At 36.1% G+C, this 19,598-nt stretch overlaps 1 protein-coding gene across 7 annotated transcripts in view; it reads right to left on the bottom strand.

Annotated features, from left to right (window-relative positions):
* Positions 1–19,598, bottom strand: part of LOC131945149 (uncharacterized) — a 58,394-nt gene that overhangs the window by 22,046 nt on the left and 16,750 nt on the right. For 3 of the 7 annotated variants that reach the window (XM_059306156.1, XM_059306162.1, XM_059306158.1), the window contains one exon: positions 11,015–12,055. In XM_059306156.1, coding sequence (XP_059162139.1) covers positions 11,151–12,055 — 905 coding nt within the window. In that variant the 3' untranslated portion in view covers positions 11,015–11,150. Of the gene's footprint in view, positions 1–11,014; positions 12,056–12,417; positions 12,487–12,633; positions 12,698–19,598 lie in introns of those variants that run through there. The other 4 variants (XM_059306160.1, XM_059306164.1, XM_059306161.1 and 1 more) reach the window with 4 other exon arrangements.

Below are 19,598 nucleotides of genomic sequence, written 5' to 3'. Positions count from 1 at the left end.
TGTAAAAGTTATGACCGACAGAAAATTAGATTTAGAACGCATTAAACTTTTGAATGGGAACACAATTTTCTTCGATAGACGCCGCCATTTTATTGTACTAAAGAGTAAACAAAAACCTGTGACGTCACTATTCCCACAAAGTTTAGTCAATGTTTTAACATTTTAAAAAAAATGGGTTACTCTACGTATGAATAAATCAATAAATTAATTAACGTCTTTAAATAAATTTGTGATTAACAGTCTGTCTGCATTAAAAAATTATTCTCTACCTACATACTATTTTACAGCTTTCCACGATGAGTGCAACCATGCGAGATATTCAATCAGGCAAACAAAAAAACAAACAAAAAAACAAAAAAATAAATATTCAAACATGTAAACAAACTTGACTTTTAGTAGTATATAGATGATGTAGACCAGGTAACAAACCGTCAAGAAGTGCCACACACTGACACGAACTGACACAAGGAGAGACTCACACTGACAAGAACTGATCCCATCTGTCGTAAACTCACGAAGATATGCGTGGATCTATTAATAGTTAAAATGACGTCATTGTTGGAATATCCGCTATGTTCTCCGGCGCCAGACTTTCTTGTCATGTTCATTTAAGAGACAATTTTTCCCAAAAACAACCGCAACTAAATAATGTACTTAAACGTTTAAAATATCAACATAAGACACGACTATTGATATTATGTCCGCCCATTATACGAATTTTAACCTTTTCTTTTTGTTCGTATGAAATTTTAATAATATATCGATTATAAATTCATTATTGTAAATTATTAAAATAATAATTTCAACGAAGGTTTATTTTTATAACTATAAAAAGTAAAAAAAAAAAAGTAAAGTTACACTTTGGTACCTGAACGTCAATAGTGCAGGTGAAGTCGGCATGTCAATGGACCGTGAAATAATTTCTATGTCTTGTCACCTTGATTTCCCTAAGGTAAAATTTGTTCCACGATCAGCTGGTTGGGCGCAAGACGTCCTACAACCTTGAGACGGGATCAAAATCCGAGACTTTCGGGGTAGCAGTCACGTGTTCTACTGCTGCACATTCATGTAAAAGGCCGTTTCTATCAGGTTCACATGGCATCTAGAACTGTCCAAAATCGCATGAAGTGCGTGTGTACGAGCTAAAGATCCTACACAACATCGAGAGTCAGGTGTTGAAGTTCTTAAAGGTTTCTGAACAGCTGACAGAGAGTTCAGAGTTCACAAAAATTATTCTAATGTACTATGACATTTGCACGTGACCTTTCACAGCACTGTAAAATTTATGAGAACAGAACATTACCCTCCCTCGACCACCTCCCCCTCCCAATTACCGCATTCTTAATTACCTCCGAAGATCCCGAAGTTAGTCATTAAGAATGGTCATCCATGAGATGTAGAAGGAAGTGTGTTGACAAAAGAGCTCCCAATAACGGTCTCGTAATCAAAGCTCAAACATGAAGTCTGCGTCAACAAATATTGATCCAGCACTACAAACTAACATGTTAGATGGGTGATTACCACAAGCAGTTATAATTACTTATTAAACACATATCATTTTTAAATTTGGGGTTCAGGTGGTTTGGCCAGCAGAGCACACGTATAGAACCCCAGCAAGACGAGACTTGTAATCTGGAGACAGCAGCCCAGCAAGACGAGACTTGTAATCTGGAGACAGCAGCCCAGCTAGGGGAGAACACTCCGAAATCAAGCAACGGAATATCATCTCGTGTTTACTTTCGCCAGCTCCTACGACACAGCTGATGCCAAGTTGTATGGGTAACCTATCCTTTGGGTCTATAAGCTGTGTGGAGATAGGTAACCTATCCTTTGGGTCTACAAGCTGTGTGGAGATAGGTAACCTATCCTTTGGGTCTACAAGCTGTGTGGAGATAGGTAACCTATCCTTTGGGTCTACAAGCTGTGTGGAGATAGGTAACCTATCCTTTGGGTCTACAAGCTGTGTGGAGATAGGTAACCTATCCTTTGGGTCTACAAGCTGTGTGGAGATAGGGGTCTGGTAACTGGGCAACATTTGGCTTTCCTCAACTTGCTGTCTTAGACTTACGTCTTTATCTATTCCTCTATCAGACTATGAAACCATTTATTTATTTATTTATTTATCTTCAGTTGAAGGTACAGCATATTCCAAAACATGCTTATATATAGTTATGTCTGGGGACTAATTAAATCGTGCTTCGTACTTTCCATAGTCACGTTATAAAATTTAAAAAATCTGAGCAAGCAAAAGAACAAAGTTTATTTCACACAAAAATATGCTAACACTAGACTGACCTTGATCCTAGCCCTAACCATAACATTGCCTTACGACTAGGGTTACAAGTAACATTAGGAATAAGGTCAACTGATAATGAAGGGTAATGTCATAATCTACCCTTTATCAGATTATCAATTCGTGATGGTAATCTGACTCGAAATTGGGAAATTATATAAATAATATATCGTAATTAATCAACTACATGTCTCTTATATGTTGGCAAGTCTGAAGAGTTGCTTAAAAAGTTACTTAAAGCAAGTTTGAAATGTTCTTGTCAATTAGCATCACGCCCAGATGAAAACAAATGTTAAGTTAATCATCACGAGAGCTTCCCATTTTGTAACACTTCACTACCGCCATGTATAAAGAGTTCACTGATTGCCAACCTAACTTTAGCGCACTAATAGACTTTGACAACCGCTCCACCAGCTAAACCCAATTATTCAGACCCGACAAATCTTGACGTGAGCTCCCAGTTTCAGTCAAATATGACAGTCACTCATGAGGTCCCCATGGTAGGATGTTGTCAAAAGAGCTCTCTACAATTGTCTCGTCATTAATGCTCATTTATTCTTCGTCAACAAAACTGGATTTATTCGTGCAAATTAATATTCTATTCCCCCTTCCCTCTCACCATCCATTTATTCCCCCCCTCCCCTCTCACCATTCATTTATTCCCCTTCCCATCTCATCACCTATTTATTCCCCTCTCCTCTCCCGTTTATTCCTCCCTACCCTCCAGATATTTACCCCCCTTGCCAATCTTCCCTAATGTTAGTTTTCCCCGCCTCTCACATGTTTATTATTTGGTGAGGGGTGGAAGCAGGCGTTGTAACTGAAATAGCAATGTAAACAGAAAGTGTTATTTCAACGCCAAGGGTCACGCCAGTCCGCGTCTTCCGTGCATAGGTTGTGATTGTGCTCTGCCATGAAAGCTTTATATTTTGTAGAGCTGATTTGCAGAATCGGTTACACGTCTGACTTGATGCATGGAGGGCGAGGCGATTTGGTGCCGTGTGGAATGGTAGGTTCGGATCCCGTTAGGTTCTGACTGTTCTGTCTTTACTTGGGCTATATTCTGTACCTTTGTCTACCCTTGGCGTTGAAATAACATTTTCTGTTTACAGCTGTAGAATAAGTATATTCTCATAGAGTATATCTTAACCCTAGACTGACATATTCTCATAGAATATATCCTAACCCTAGACTGACATATTCTCATAGAATATATCCTAACCCTAGACTGACTCTAAACTCAACCTATCCATAACCATAACATTAGCTTACGATTAGCGTTAAGTGTAATATTAGAGTTATGGTACATTGTATTGTAGACAGGGAAAGGAAATGTCCTAGTCAAGATTTTTTAAGCGGGGTTTTATTTACATAAGTTTACAAGAAAGTGGTTGGTTGATCCTGTGGAATGTGTGGAAGACGGAATACTAGGGGGGGAGGAGTAGAATGTCTCCCCCCCCCCTCCTACCCACATACCAAAACCACAGTACAATCATGTTGTGATATAATTCCTTTATTTGAATCACATCATTGTGGAGAAAGTCGCTTGTTGTGTCTTCATTAGGAACAATTACAAAACATTTTGGTTAAAAACTGTGTTTGAAGCTTGGGTCAACGTATTTAACTCATCAATTTAAATAACACAATAATGGAATAATAATAAGCTAAATCAACTGAATCAAAGAACAGTTTTAACATAATGTGTTTGTGTTATTGTCTCGATACAGTGTAGAACTAACGCAGTAGACCCAGTGTTGTGTGACATGTTATGGTAGGTTTAATATTGCTTGTAACTTAAACAAGCTGACGGTAGAGTGGTCTTTATTTATTGTAACGATCTATGTAGCCTACTGGTAGGATGACAGGATAAATACAGATCTACTGACTTGTACGTCACAAAAACAAGTCATTGAAATTAGATGATAAAATTTATTCATTACCTAGTGGTACTTTATCGGAATCGTGTTGATTTAATTATTAATTACGATCCGACCCGCGGCATATCATACGCCGCTATTTAGTTGTTGTTTTTTCTACTTTTCAGTAATTCATAATTTGTGAATTCGACAGTACTAATGCTGCCACTGAAAATATTTGCTTTAAAACACTATCAGTAGGTCGTTAAGAACAATACTACCCTCACCCTCCTTTCACCCAACCCCTACCCTACCCCCCCCCCCCCGTGAAAGCAGCCTCCTCTTAGTTACCTCCCCTAAGTTTAAAATTGTTTCAAACTAAATTATCTGCCCCTAATAGCCGTCACTAAACCCGGCTCTACGAATGTAAACATTTAGCGTGAACCAAAGCTCACCAGACCATATAGGGGTGGGGTGGTAGGGAGCGCGCTTACAGCTTGTTTTCTAACGTGGCCCAGAAGAGAGTTATATATATATATATATATATATATATATATATATATATATATATATATATATATATATATATATATATATTTATATATATATATATATATATATATATATATATATAATTCTCTTCTGGGAGACGCTAGAAAACAAGCTGTAAACGCGCTCCCTACCACCCCCACCCGTACATGGTCTGGTGAGCTATGGTTCACGCTAAATGTTAGAGCCGGGTTTAGTGACGGCTATTAGGAGAAGATAATCTAGTTTGAAACGATTTTAAACGTAGGGGGAGGGGGGGGGGTAACTAAGTGGAGTTTACTTTAACGGAGGGGGGGGGGAGGGGGGGGGTATCGTCCTTAACGAGCTACTTATAATGTTTTAAAGAAATATATTCAGTACACGTTTATGGTCAAATGGAACTAACAATGAAAAGAATTTGCAAATAATTTCTGACGCAGTTATCTCCTTTGAGTTGTCTTTAAATTCGAATTATTTGTATTTGAAATTTTACAATCCGACGATCTTACATTCTGACAATAATCTTCTTTTCTAGATATGTGACCTTTAAACTAAATTGAGAAATGGCGAAATCAGGTCGAAATAGACCACAGCGTATGATCTATCAATCAGAATGGCAAGACTTAGCTAGGCATTGTATACAATGCTAAACACGTAAACCAAGGTGTTTGGTATCATTATTTCTAATTAACGTAACTGTCCTCTGTTTAAGTCTAGGTCTATTGTCTGTTTACTCGACGCATGAAAAAAAAACTGATTATCAGCATATTTTAATATACTGATACTATAGTAACTATATTTTTTTAATAAAGTAACTAAGATGCGATATTTCTTTGAAAAGTCTCAGCTACAAACTTGACTGCCGACATTAAGTCTCAGCTACAAACTTGACTGCCGACATTAAGTCTCAGCTACAAACTTGACTGCCGACATTAAGTCTCAACTACAAACTTGACTGCCGACATTCTCAGCTACAAACTTGAGTGCCGACATTTAGTCTCAGCTACAAACTTGACTGCCGACTTTAAGTACAAACTTGACTGCCGACATTAAGTCTCAGCTACAAAATTGACTGAAAACATTAAGTCAAGTCTCAGCTACAAACTTGACTGCCGACATTAATTCTCAGCTACAAAATTGACTGAAAACATTAAGTCAAGTCTCAGCTACAAACTTGACTGCCGTCATTAAGTCTCAGCTATAAACTTGACAGAAAACATGTAGTCTTAGCTACAAACTTGACTGCCGACATTAAGTCTCAGAAACAAACTTGACTGCCGACATTAAGTCTCAGCTACAAACTTGACTGCCGACATTAAGTCTCAACTACAAACTTGACTGCCGACATTAAGTCTCAGCTACAAACTTGACTGAAAACATTTAGTCTTAGCTACAAACTTGACTGACGACATTAAGTCTCAGCTACAAACTTGACTGCCGACATTAAGTCTCAGCTACAAACTTGACTGCCGACATTAAGTCTCAGCTACAAACTTGACTGCCGACATTAAGTCTCAGCTACAAACTTGACTGCCGACATTATGTCTCAGCTACAAACTTGACTGCCGACATTAAGTGGCAACTACAAAGTAGACTACCGACATTAAGTCTCAGCTACAAACTTGACTGAAAACATTAAGTCAAGTCTCAGCTACAAACTTAACTGCTGACATTAAGTCTCAGCTACAAACTTGACCGCCGACATTCTCAGGTACAAACTTGACTGACGACATTAAGTCAACAAACTTGACTGCGGACATTTAGTTTCAGCTACAAACTTGACTGCCGACATTAAGTCTCAGCTACAAACTTGACTGCCGATTTTCTCAGCTACAAACTTGACTGCTGACATTAAGTCTCAGCTACAAACTTGACTGCCGACATTAAGTTTCAGCTCTAAACTTGACTGCCGACATTAAGTCTCAGCTACAAACTTGACTGCCGACAATAAGTCTCAGCTACAAACTTGACTGCCGACATTATGTCTCAGCTACAAACTTGACTGCCGACATTAAGTCTCATCTACAAACTAGACTACCGACATTAAGTCTCAGCTACAAACTTGACTATAAACATTTAGTCTTAGCTACAAACTTGACTGCCGACATTAAGTCTCAGATACAAACTTGACTGCCGACATTAAGTCTTAGCTACAAACTTGACTGCAGACATTAAGTCTCAGCTACAAACTTGACAGCCTACATTAAGTCTCAGCTACAAATTTCACTGCCGACATTAAGTCTCAGCTACAAACTTGACTTCCGACATTAAGTCAACAAACCTGACTAGGGACATTAAGTCTCAGCTACAAACTTGACTGCCGACATTAAGTCTCAGCTACAAACTTGACTGACGACATTCTCAGCTACAAACTTGACTGCTGACATTAAGTCTCAGCTAGAAACGTGACTGCCGACATAAGGTCTCAGCTACAAACTTGACTGCCGACATTAAGTCTCAGCTACAAACTTGACTGCCGACATTAAGTCTCAGCTACAAACTTGACTGCCGACATTAAGTCTCAAATACAAACTTGACTGCCGTCATTAAGTCTTAGCTAAAAACATGACTGCAGACATTAAGTCTCAGCTACAAACTTGACTGCCGACATTAAGTCTCAGCTACAAACTTGACTGAAAACATTTAGTCTTAGCTACAAACTTGACTGCCGACATTAAGTCTTAGATACACACTTGACTGCCGACATTAAGTCTTAGCAACAAACTTGACTTCAGACATTAAGTCTCAGCTACAAATTTGACTGCTGACATTAAGTCTCAGCTACAAACTTGACTGCCGACATTAAGTCCCAGATACAAACTTGACTGCCGACATTAAGTCTCAGCTACAAACTTGACTGCCGAAATTAAGTCAACAAACTTGACAGCGGACATGAAGTCTCAGCTACAAACTTGACTGCCGACATTAAGTCTCAGCTACAAACATGACTTTCGACATTAAGTCTCAGCTACAAACTTGACTGCCGACATTAAGTCTCAGCTACAAACATGACTGCCGACATTAAGTCTCAACTACAAACTAGACTACCGACATTAAGTCTCAGCTACAAACTTGACTGCCGACATAAAGTCTCAGCAACAAACTTGACTGCCGACATTAAGTCTCAGCTACAAACTTGACTGCCGATATTCTCAGCTACAAACTTGACTGCTGACATTAAGTCTCAGCTACAAACTTGACTGCCGACATTAAGTTTCAGCTCTAAACTTGACTGCCGACATTAAGTCTCAGCTACAAACTTGACTGCCGACAATAAGTCTCAGCTACAAACTTGACTGCCGACATTATGTCTCAGCTACAAACTTGACGGCCGACATTAAGTCTCAGCTACAAACTAGACTACCGACATTAAGTCTCAGCTACAAACTTGACTAAAAACATTTAGTCTTATCTACAAACTTGACTCCCGACATTAAGTCTCAGATACAAACTTGACTGCCGACATTAAGTCTTAGCTACAAACTTGACTGCAGACATTAAGTCTCAGCTACAAACTTGACAGCCTACATTAAGTCTCAGCTACAAATTTCACTGCCGACATTAAGTCTCAGCTACAAACTTGACTTCCGACATTAAGTCAACAAACCTGAGTAGGGACATTAAGTCTCAGCCACAAACTTGCTTGCCGACATTAAGTCTCAGCTACAAACTTGACTGCCGACATTCTCAGCTACAAACTTGACTGCTGACATTAAGTCTCAGCTAGAAACGTGACTGCCGACATTAAGTCTCAGCTACAAACTTGACTGCCGACATTAAGTCTCAGCTACAAACTTGACTGCCGACATTAAGTCTCAGCTACAAACTTGATTGCCGACATTAAGTCTCAAATACAAACTTGACTGCCGTCATTAAGTCTTAGCTAAAAACATGACTGCAGACATTAAGTCTCAGCTACAAACTAGACTACCGACATTAAGTCTCAGCTATAAACTTGACTGAAAACATTATGTCAAGTCTCAGCTACAAACTTGACTGCCGACATTAAGTCTCAGCTACAAACTTGACTGAAAACATTTAGTCTTAGCTACAAACTTGACTGCCGACATTAAGTCTTAGATACACACTTGACTGCCGACATTAAGTCTTAGCTACAAACTTGACTTCAGACATTAAGTCTCAGCTACAAATTTGACTGCTGACATTAAGTCTCAGCTACAAACTTGACTGCCGACATTAAGTCCCAGATACAAACTTGACTGCCGACATTAAGTCTCAGCTACAAACTTGACTGCCGAAATTAAGTCAACAAACTTGACAGCGGACATGAAGTCTCAGCTACAAACTTGACTGCCGACATTAAGTCTCAGCTACAAACATGACTTCCGACATTAAGTCTCAGCTACAAACTTGACTGCCGACATTAAGTCTCAGCTACAAACATGACTGCCGACATTAAGTCTCAACTACAAACTAGACTACCGACATTAAGTCTCAGCTACAAACTTGACTGCCGACATTAAGTCTCAGCTACAAACTTGACTGCCGACATTAAGTCTCAGCTACAAACATGACTGCCGACATTAAGTCTCAGCTACAAACTTGACTGCCGACATAAAGTCTCAGCTACAAACCTGACTGCCGACATTAAGTCTCAACTACAAACTAGACTACCGACATTAAGTCTCAGCTACAAACTTGACTGCCGACATTAAGTCTCAGATACAAACTTGACTGCCGACATTAAGTCTTAGCTACAAACTTGACTGCAGACATTAAGTCTCAGCTAAAAGCTTGACTGCCGACATTAAGTCTCAGCTACAAACGTGACTGCCGACATTAAGTCTTAGCTACAAACTTGACTGCAGACATTAAGTCTCATCTACAAACTTGACAGCCTACATTAAGTCTCAGCTACAAATTTCACTGCCGACATTAAGTCTCAGCTACAAACTTGACTTCCGACATTAAGTCAACAAACCTGACTAGGGACATTAAGTCTCAGCTACAAACTTGACTGCCGACATTAAGTCTCAGCTACAAACTTGACTGCTGACATTAAGTCTCAGCTAGAAACGTGACTGCCGACATTAAGTCTCAGCTACAAACTTGACTGCCGACATTAAGTCTCAGCTACAAACTTGACTGCCGACATTAAGTCTCAGCTACAAACTTGACTGCCGACATTAAGTCTCAAATACAAACGTGACTGCCGTCATTAAGTCTTAGCTAAAAACATGACTGCAGACATTAAGTCTCAGCTACAAACTAGACTACCGACATTAAGTCTCAGCTATAAACTTGACTGAAAACATTATGTCAAGTCTCAGCTACAAACTTGACTGCCGACATTAAGTCTCAGCTACAAACTTGACTGCCGACATTAAGTCTTAGATACACACTTGACTGCCGACATTAAGTCTTACCTACAAACTTGACTTCAGACATTAAGTCTCAGCTACAAATTTGACTGCTGACATTAAGTCTCAGCTACAAACTTGACTGCCGACATTAAGTCCCAGATACAAACTTGACTGCCGACATTAAGTCTCAGCTACAAACTTGACTGCCGAAATTAAGTCAACAAACTTGACAGCGGACATGAAGTCTCAGCTACAAACTTGACTGCCGACATTAAGTCTCAGCTACAAACATGACTTTCGACATTAAGTCTCAGCTACAAACTTGACTGCCGACATTAAGTCTCAGCTACAAACATGACTGCCGACATTACGTCGCAGCTACAAACTTGACTGCAGACATTAAGACTCAGCTACAAACTTGACTGCAGACATTAAGTCTCAGCTACAAACTTGACTGCAGACATTAAGTACAAACTTGACTGCCGACATTAAGTCTCAGCTACAAACTTGACTGCCGACATTAATTTTCAGCTACAAACTTGACTGCAGACATTAAGACTCAGCTACAAACTTGACTGCAGACATTAAGTACAAACTTGACTGCCGACATTAAGTCTCAGCTATAAACTTGACTGCAGACATTAAGTCTCAGCTACAAACTTGACTGCACGAAAGAAACTTTGAAATCTTCTAAATCTTTATTGACATCAATACAAACAGTTTGTAAACAAATACAAACAGTTTGTAAACAAATACAAACAGTTTGTAAACAAATACAAACAGTTTGTAAACAAATACAAACAGTTTGTAAACAAATACAAACAGTTTGTAAACAAATACAAACATGAATTAAAGTATAAATAAAGACAATGATGGCGATGACAAATCTAATGTGGAGGTTTAAACAAAACAAAGATACAAGTGTAGCCTATAAATATTTCATTTCTAAACAATAAACATCTGTTTATAATTTTGTTTATGTGTCTAACAACTCTAAACTCTAAACAAATGACGTGAAAGAAACCAAACAATTTATTTCTTGTCTTCACCAGGATACAAAGCTGCTGACACACACAAGTTTAATGAAGGGAGCCGCCATTTTGTTTGTTTACATTAGACAAGGGGAGAGAATCAACAGTTACAGATAGATCACCACCCACCCTCCCCACTATAATTTCCTTCAGAGTTTGATCCACTGTGGGGATGTAACCACCACCTGACATATTCCGGCAAGTAGACATGTGCTCCACTGGAGCCAGGACATGTACATGTTGTGTACGTGTACTTGTACCAACTTTCCCTCTCACGTTTGTGTGTCCATTGTCCTACAGAGACCTGTTTAGGACAGCCATGAGGATGTGACACTATAACGGCCAACTTGTCCACATCAACAAATCTCCTGTATTTGTCCTCTACTTTCTTACATAGACCATCAAAGTGCCGACACATCTTGTCCAGTTCATCAACCAACTCTAAGTCACATGACACACATGTAAACCAACACCAGTCTCCCTCAATGTTTGACGCCCTCACCCTCCAGCCATCAAGACTGACCACTGGACTTTTATTGTCATCAAAACCTACAACACACCTGGTCTGTCTCGCCTCACTCTCATCAAACACCACGTGTGTGGCTGTCACCACACTAACCTCCCCCCACACTTTGCTGGGTGTGTCCGAGTGTTGACACTTGCCACATGGACAAGTGCCCATGTTGTCACTCTCTGTGTACTTGTACACACACCACACCCTCCCCGTCCCTGTCCTCAACACGTCACTTCCTCTGGTGTTATAAAATGGATACTGACCACTGAAGCATGGAACAGACTTTGGTCTCTCTAGACTGGTGTACTTGACCTTTATCAGGACCGTTAGGGCAGACAAAGCTTTGATTACCTCCAACATGATGACGTCACGGTAACGTGAGGGGAGATGATCCAAGTTAAAATCATTAACAGGTATAAAGTTGACATGACCTGGATTCTTCTTACAGCCGGTATAGTGCTTGTGTAAGTCAGCTTCACCTCCATAGCAGATCTCGGCTTCATGATGTCCTGAAGTGGTACAAGGGGAGGGAATCCATATTTTAAAAAATACAAAATTAAAATGTATTTAAAATAAGGTACTTGTCAAACAAAAGGTGCAACTATGAAAATTAACAAAAACTTCATATTTCTAATTTTTTTTATTAGCTGGTGAAGATGAAGTAGAGTATACATGTATCATGTGGTAAATATTGCCTGCCAAACGACCATTTAACTAACCATTAGTTGTCAACAGACTCAGGTAATGTATTAGCTGTAAAAAAAACTCGCGCACTTCATATATTTAAATAATGTAATCATGTGCCCAATAGATCTGTATAAATTTAACTTCTTACATGTTATGTACATATTTCACACAATCTGAGACTCACCTGGTATAAAACCAGCTTTAGTTTTTTTTTCTTCCAACTGTGTTGTCTCATCTTGTCTATGTGTTAGACCTAAAACATTTGAACATCAAGGTTTCAATTAGATTTAACACAAACCTATACCAGTAAATAAAACATTTCTCTATTTTTAAAACAACTGGGATGTTCTAAACATTTACAGCAAATACAAAACACGTTGCCTAGAAACATTTATTTTACCGTTCTCTGCCAACTGATTTTCTCTTTTTTTTCCACCTGTATTTCCCATCTCTGACAACTTTACCTGCAATAAAAAAATTATTGTAAAATAAACTTACATTTTATGATTTTTTTACAAAACTTATACTCATTTAAGTCAACCTTAGGGATGAGTTCCAGATTCTATTATAGTGATGTGAATACAGTTTGGTGAGGTGCTGACTAACATAATCTGGTCATAGAACTAAACTGGAGTTGAATCAGCTCAACTCAACTTCACTTCATCCACCATTACATTGTATCACAGTAAATTATATTACATATTTTTGTTTACTTTAAATAACGGTTACATCAGATGTTAGCCTACATTAAAAAAAAAAATTATATTGTTCAATATCAAATTTGAAATGTTTTTAACTGATAAAATATTAAAAAGTAGCTTAACACATTCGCAAACTATATACTTTTCATAAAAGCTTGATAATTTTTAAGTCAAGTTGTCTCATTTAATTAGTTATCAGCTAGATAAACTCAATTAACAACACAGAAAAAGATGAAGCTAGTTGCAATAAAATTATTGTCATATCAAAATCAAGTACATAATCTTAAAACTTACATTACTTTTGATTTTCTTCTATAAATTATGTTTTAGTTTGAGCTAATGTCACCTTTAAAATGTGGCTTTTAAATGTCTCACATTTTAAATGATTTTTATCTGCCCTGTATGAATTGTCTTTCATGTTAGATTCCAACTCAACAATATTCCGCACTATTGTACGCGCGTTATCACGTTTATTAGGTGCGCAATGGCTTTTAGTCATGCAATTCTATTGTAAATGTTTACAAATTGAAGTAATGAAAAAGAACTAAACAAGAAATATTTTAATAACAAGCTTTAATATAATAATGTAATAAAAATTAGAAATATATTATACACTACAATTTAAATAACTATAAAGAACAGTGTGGGTCTCTTTTTATAAATATTAATACAGGTATCTAATAGATACTAAAGTGATTTACGCTTCTTTACAAGCTTTTATTTAACTCACTTCCTCTGTCGACAGTCTGTCGACAGTCTGTCGTCAGTCTAGATGGAAACGCAGGAGTGAAAATTCGGACAGTTCTACTTGACCGATACGATTCACGGTTGGCACGTGGGTCAAGACATGAAGACAATGCAATCTGAATCTAAATTTGACTTAATTGGATGCCTAATTAATTTTTTATGAATTTAATTAAAATTTGGACCGAATTAGTAGGCATGTCTATCCAACCACACCACATACGTCATCACGTTCAATCAGGTTTAATAGCTGCGCTATCACGTTCAATAGACGCGCAATGGTTTTTAGTCTTGTAACACTATTGCAAATAAAACATGTAAAGTACTGAAAAAAAAAATTCATAAAAAACGTTTTAATAACAAGCTTTTATGTAATGATGCACTAAAAAGTAGAAAATAAATTATAGACTACTATTTAAATTACTATAAAGAAAAGCGTGGGTCTCTTCTCAAATATTAGTAAAGGTATCCAATCTAATATATAAAGCTCAGTTCTGTAAGTAATGCATATGTTTGTCGTTGGTCTTGGATGAATTTAAGTGTTAGAAAATTATCGTGCGCATTTGTCTAAATTTATGAGCTAAAAAATTACTATTGAAAGTGTTGGGAAATAATTTTCATTTTTCAAATTATAGTAATAATTGTCGGCATGTTCATTAAACACAAGGTTTAAAATTATATCATCTTTTACAAAAATTCTAATTATGTCTTTATTTAGTCCTATAGCACTTACTTCCCTTTGATAAATTAGGAAAACAAAATTACTTCCCTTTATAAAACCATTGCATTTTGTGGAAAATAATTTACTTTTTAATTACTTTGTTTTGGTGTTGGGAAAAAAAATAATTACATAATTAGCGGGGATTGATCAAGTGCAAATGTTGTTGGTATTTTACGGATAAGCTTGGAGTATTAAAATTGTTCATTAAATTGAAACAGGCGCGTTCGTTTAAGTGAGTGCAAAAGACTATGAATAAGTTGGGGTACTATAGTCGTTCATTAAGCTAAAACAGGTGATTCCGCCCCGGGCGTTTATGTTCGCGTTAGTGTTTTCTTTGTGTTTAGGTGGGTTTGCGTTAGTGGTTGCGTTTTGATTTGGTTCGTTTTTGTTCTTTCTTTTTTCGTTTTTGTTTGTGTTTTTTTTGTTTGGGTTTGTATTTGTGTTTTTGGTTGGTTTTGCGTTTGGATTTGGTTTGTTTTCGTTTGCTTTTTCGTTTTTTGTTTTTTTTTGTTGGTATTGGTGTTTGTGGTTGGGTTTGTTGTTAGGTTTTGTTTTCGTTTGCTTTTTTGTTTGTTTTTTCTTTGTGTTTGTATTGGTGTTTGTGGTTGTGGTTGGATTTGTTGTTAGGTTTTTGTTTTCGTTTGTATTTGTAATTGTGTTAGCGTTATGTTTGCGTTTTTGTTGTTTTGGTTGGTTGTGGTTTGGGTGGGCAATGCCGGGTTTATGATGATTACTAAACACACAGGTAATGGTCTTTAACAGAAAGGTTTTTCACAGAAGCCAGAGCAGGGCCTGGCCGGGACGGCTAGTAGGTACTAAAGTACTAAAGTGACCCACGATTTTCTTTATAGTAATTTAAATAGTAGTGTATAATTTATTTTCTACTTTTTAGTGCATCATTACATAAAAGCTTGTTATTAAAACGTTTTTTATGAATTTTTTTTATAGTTATTTACATAGTATTTTATAATTATTTTCTACTTTTTAGTGCATTATTACATAAAAACTTGTTATTAAAACGTTTTTTATGAATTTCTTTTGTTATTGTATTTATATAGGGTTAAAAAGTATGCATTTCATTTAAAATCATGATTTAGGGTGTAGTAGAACGTTATGATGTGATATTAGATAAGTGCTCTGGCTGTGGCAATTTGGAGAGAGAGAGAAAAATATCGCAAAAAAGTTAGACGTCATTTATGGGCGATTCGTTTAAGACTAGCTGTTGTTTTATATTTTCACTATTTCAGCACATCAAGTTTCGAAAGCAACGGTCAAAATTTTAGATAAGCTGAGCGGTGGCATTTAATATTTTGAGACATGACGTAAAAGATTCCTCATCTAATTACATAATTTAAATAAATGATTGATACAGAAAATAAAGACAAGCATTTTGAAAAGTCGGACAGCCTCGTCGAAAAGTAAGGATTACGACTTCTCACCAAAGTCTCGATTTCGGATCTCGTGTCCACCAAGTTCTAGTGGGTAGCTAACTTACTTTATGGAAAATAAGGCGGCTGACTTTACTATCCATAGGTAGGGCCTATGTCGAAATCGCCGAAAGAGATTAACTCAACGGGCACGAACGGGAAAATATTTTGAAAATTATTATAGTTTAAAATTAATAGAGCCTGAGATAAAGGACGTTTGATATGCTCCAGTTTTATACATGTTGATATCGACCCGGACAAATGTATCAAGAAATATGATAAACGGGGAATCTCAAATTTAAAAGATAACAAAAAATGATATAAACTTTGGAAAGGAAAATATTTTTGTTTCAAATCTCAAACAGATCCTACCTTATAAAGTCTTGAGTGAACAAGTGATTTCTCTAAGTGTTGACATAAAAGTATCTCTGCATATCTGTGTAAGTAACAGACTGTAGATCCTTCTTGTGTGTTTATTTTAGAGCTGACGTCATGAACAACTTCGAGCAACCAGTGGCGGAAATACAGAACTGAATATTGGGGAAAATCAGGCTCTGTGGGATATTTTAAAAATCCAATTTTAAATAAAATAAAAATAAAAATTTTAGACACCTTTTCTGTGTCTTGAAAATAGTGTTTTAAAAATATATATAATTATTGAAATATTATGATATTTTAAAGTTACGCAACTACAAACAGGTGTCTGGAAATTCATTTTATTTCGAAAACTGGAGACCAAAATTTGACAAAACGTCCGACAAATGATCGTACTCTTTTTTTTTAAGCGGTATTTATGGAATGGGTGTTTGTGATACACATTTAAAGATGGCCAAAACTAGTGTAAAGGCGGGCCTTTAAAAGGGAAACGGAGAAGAAAGGGCCGAAAAAAAATTTTGGAGCTTAAAGTCGGAATATTAGCTTCATTAAAATGCCAATATGATTTTTTAAAGGTTTTGATATTGTAAATAGTATGATAGATCTGACTTCTTAGTTACCAATTAACCATGAGTTTTTTAATCAAATTTTAAAATACAAAATCTGTATTCGGAACGAATGAAAATAATTTAAGACGACTTTTATGATAAATATTTTAATATTATCTCTTTGTTCAGGGAACCAAAATTTCCAAAATTAAATAATTTATTTTTAATAAAATGTTACACCTAATTTTTTTTTCAAATATCACAGATGTACTGTAAATTTGACAATTTTGAATTAATATGGATAGAAATGCCATTTTTTTTTCTTACATTTTTAAATTGTATTTCTTGGCAATATTAGATATAATTAACTCTCATTATCCCTGTACGCGATTGGCAACTATCCAAAAGGCGTTATAAGCGGGGTTTGTGAAATTTAATACAGCCTTCATGTACATTTAGAGTAGAGTCCACTTTAAACTTTGACTTAATTCATGTTCATGTTATATCGGCGCTTGACAAAAGCGGCGGTGGGTAGGGGGGGGGTATCTTTTTCTATTTCCGCCACTTGGACCAACACAAAGTCTTAAGTGGCCTCTTGGCTTATCTTTTCTGATGAAGTTTTTATGGTCCTCTGATATTTAAAACCAATAAATTAAAGATATAAATACCTTACATGGGGGAAATCCGAACATCAAGTGGACACGTCAGTTTCTTATCTCCTTTTAATTATATCTTTTGCGTAAGCTGAAAATGCTGTTTGTATAAACCAAAGACTATTAAGTTTATTTTTATTTCTCTGAGATTAACATCAACACATACTAATCCTGCTAGTTGATATTCTCAATAGCTTCTCAGTGAGAGATAGTAGATAGGAAAAGCATGGTTAATAACTCTACAAACAAAATATTTTTCCTTTACGTGCATTTTTAAAGTCAACACTTAGTCCAAACTTTACCACATACATTTAAAGAACATTCTAAATATATATATTTTTTAAAAGTAATAATTTTGCATTTTGTTGATTTGTTGTCATACGTTAGTACTATGTGAATCAGGTCCGGACATGTGAAGGTATAAAGCCAACAACACATTAGTGTCTGTTGCTGTAACATCTAGCTGCTATGTTTTATCTGATGCGTTAATTATTGTGGAAAGCAACTGACGCTGGATGAATTCAAATGGACTTAGTAATATAATTACTCTTATTACAAAAATAATTTCCTTACTTATCATCTCCCCTCCAAACTATAAGTAGGCCTACTTTACCTATATTTATATCATCAGGATTATTTACAAAACTACGCCAAATGTGAGCGGCTGTAGTGTATTATTATTATTTGTAACTTAGAAGGCGAATGTATCGTTTCGTTTCATGTCGTAAATTGTTCGTAGTTTTTTAGTTGTGTGGTCCCGTATTATGGCTCCGCTGTCTCGCTGTTTATGTCCCTGTTCACAGCTAGTTTGTATATATTTCGTTTATATTGTTGTCATTGTTTATATTAAGTGTCTTTTTTATAATTCTGTTGCATGTTTCGTGGCGTTTGGTTTGTTATCCCGAATTAGGGACTATTTGTTTACGTGTAGTGTGTGAGGTGTGTGGAAGTCGATTTCCGGCTGGTTCGAGTCTGTCTTTTGGTGTGTTGAAGGCGATGAAGTGAGCAGGAAGACTCATCGATTGTCCGTGTGTAATGGCGTAAGCATTTATTTTTATTTATTTAACTATAAAGTATTCCAACTTTCACATTAAACATTTTCAGCACAGTAAACAGCGACATAACCCAACAGTCCACTCTCTGTTTACATCATCATCTTGTCATAATTAAATCTAAAAATATGTATGTAGATTTTTTTTTTAATCTTCGATAGAAAATAGCACGGTGTGCTAGATCAACAACTATCAAATACTTTTTAAAAAATCTTCCAACATTTGTAATGAAATTAATAATAATTCCAATAAAGCATTTAAAACACTACAGCAACTGATTTTTTTAGCTTCACTTTGGCAACGTCCAATTCATGGTTTAGCTAAATTATTTTCTTTGAAAACAAGTAATAAGTAAGTCCAAAGAATTTTAATTTTGATTTGGCAAAAGGCAAAACACGTTTGAATATGATACGTTCCTCTAGTACATTAATCACACAAAAATAACGGATAAGGGCTAATTCTAAAAAGGTTATTATACCACAGACAATGCTATTAGTAATTATGACAAAATGTGATGTTCACCTCGTAAATATAACTCGACAATAGGATGAATGTAGAACTATAAATACTAGCAGTACATTTTTGGCAACGGATCCTACCTGAAAAGTGTTGTGTGTACCTACGTGTGCTCCCCCCCCCCCCCCTCCCCTCCTGTGGTCTGGCAGTATAACAGTTCCACCCAAGTCGTAATATTGTTTGTGTGAACCAAAAAAAAAAGAATAAATTTAAATACGATCATATTTATTAAACGTGTGTAAAACTATCAATGCTAAAGTATTGAAAGATAGCATATTTGGGATTCTTTACAACTTTAATGACATTAATAACAATACATTTTTAATGATTAAAAAAATAGCAATTAAATTTTAATTTGCCAAACCAATATGACTTTTTACAATAACATAATGGAATCATAGATCATTTTGGATTCTTATAAAATTTAATGACATCAATTTAAGTAACTGGTCAACAGTCACAAAAAATTACATGAAATAAAGATTGTAAAACATAATGCACAAATAAAATTATTTAGGTCTTCGCCAGATCAGTAAGATAATAAATGATAACATAAGTAATATATTTATTGAGAACATATCTATATAATTAAATAATTAAAAACCACATAAAGAAATTTTAAAATACT

This window comes from Physella acuta, unplaced genomic scaffold, assembly GCF_028476545.2.
Source record: "Physella acuta isolate Inbredline_101_S28 unplaced genomic scaffold, ASM2847654v3 ptg000527l, whole genome shotgun sequence".
NCBI classification, from domain to species: Eukaryota; Metazoa; Mollusca; class Gastropoda; family Physidae; genus Physella; species Physella acuta.
Note: the sequence above shows the minus strand (reverse complement) of the source record. Positions and strands in the feature narration are given on the sequence as shown.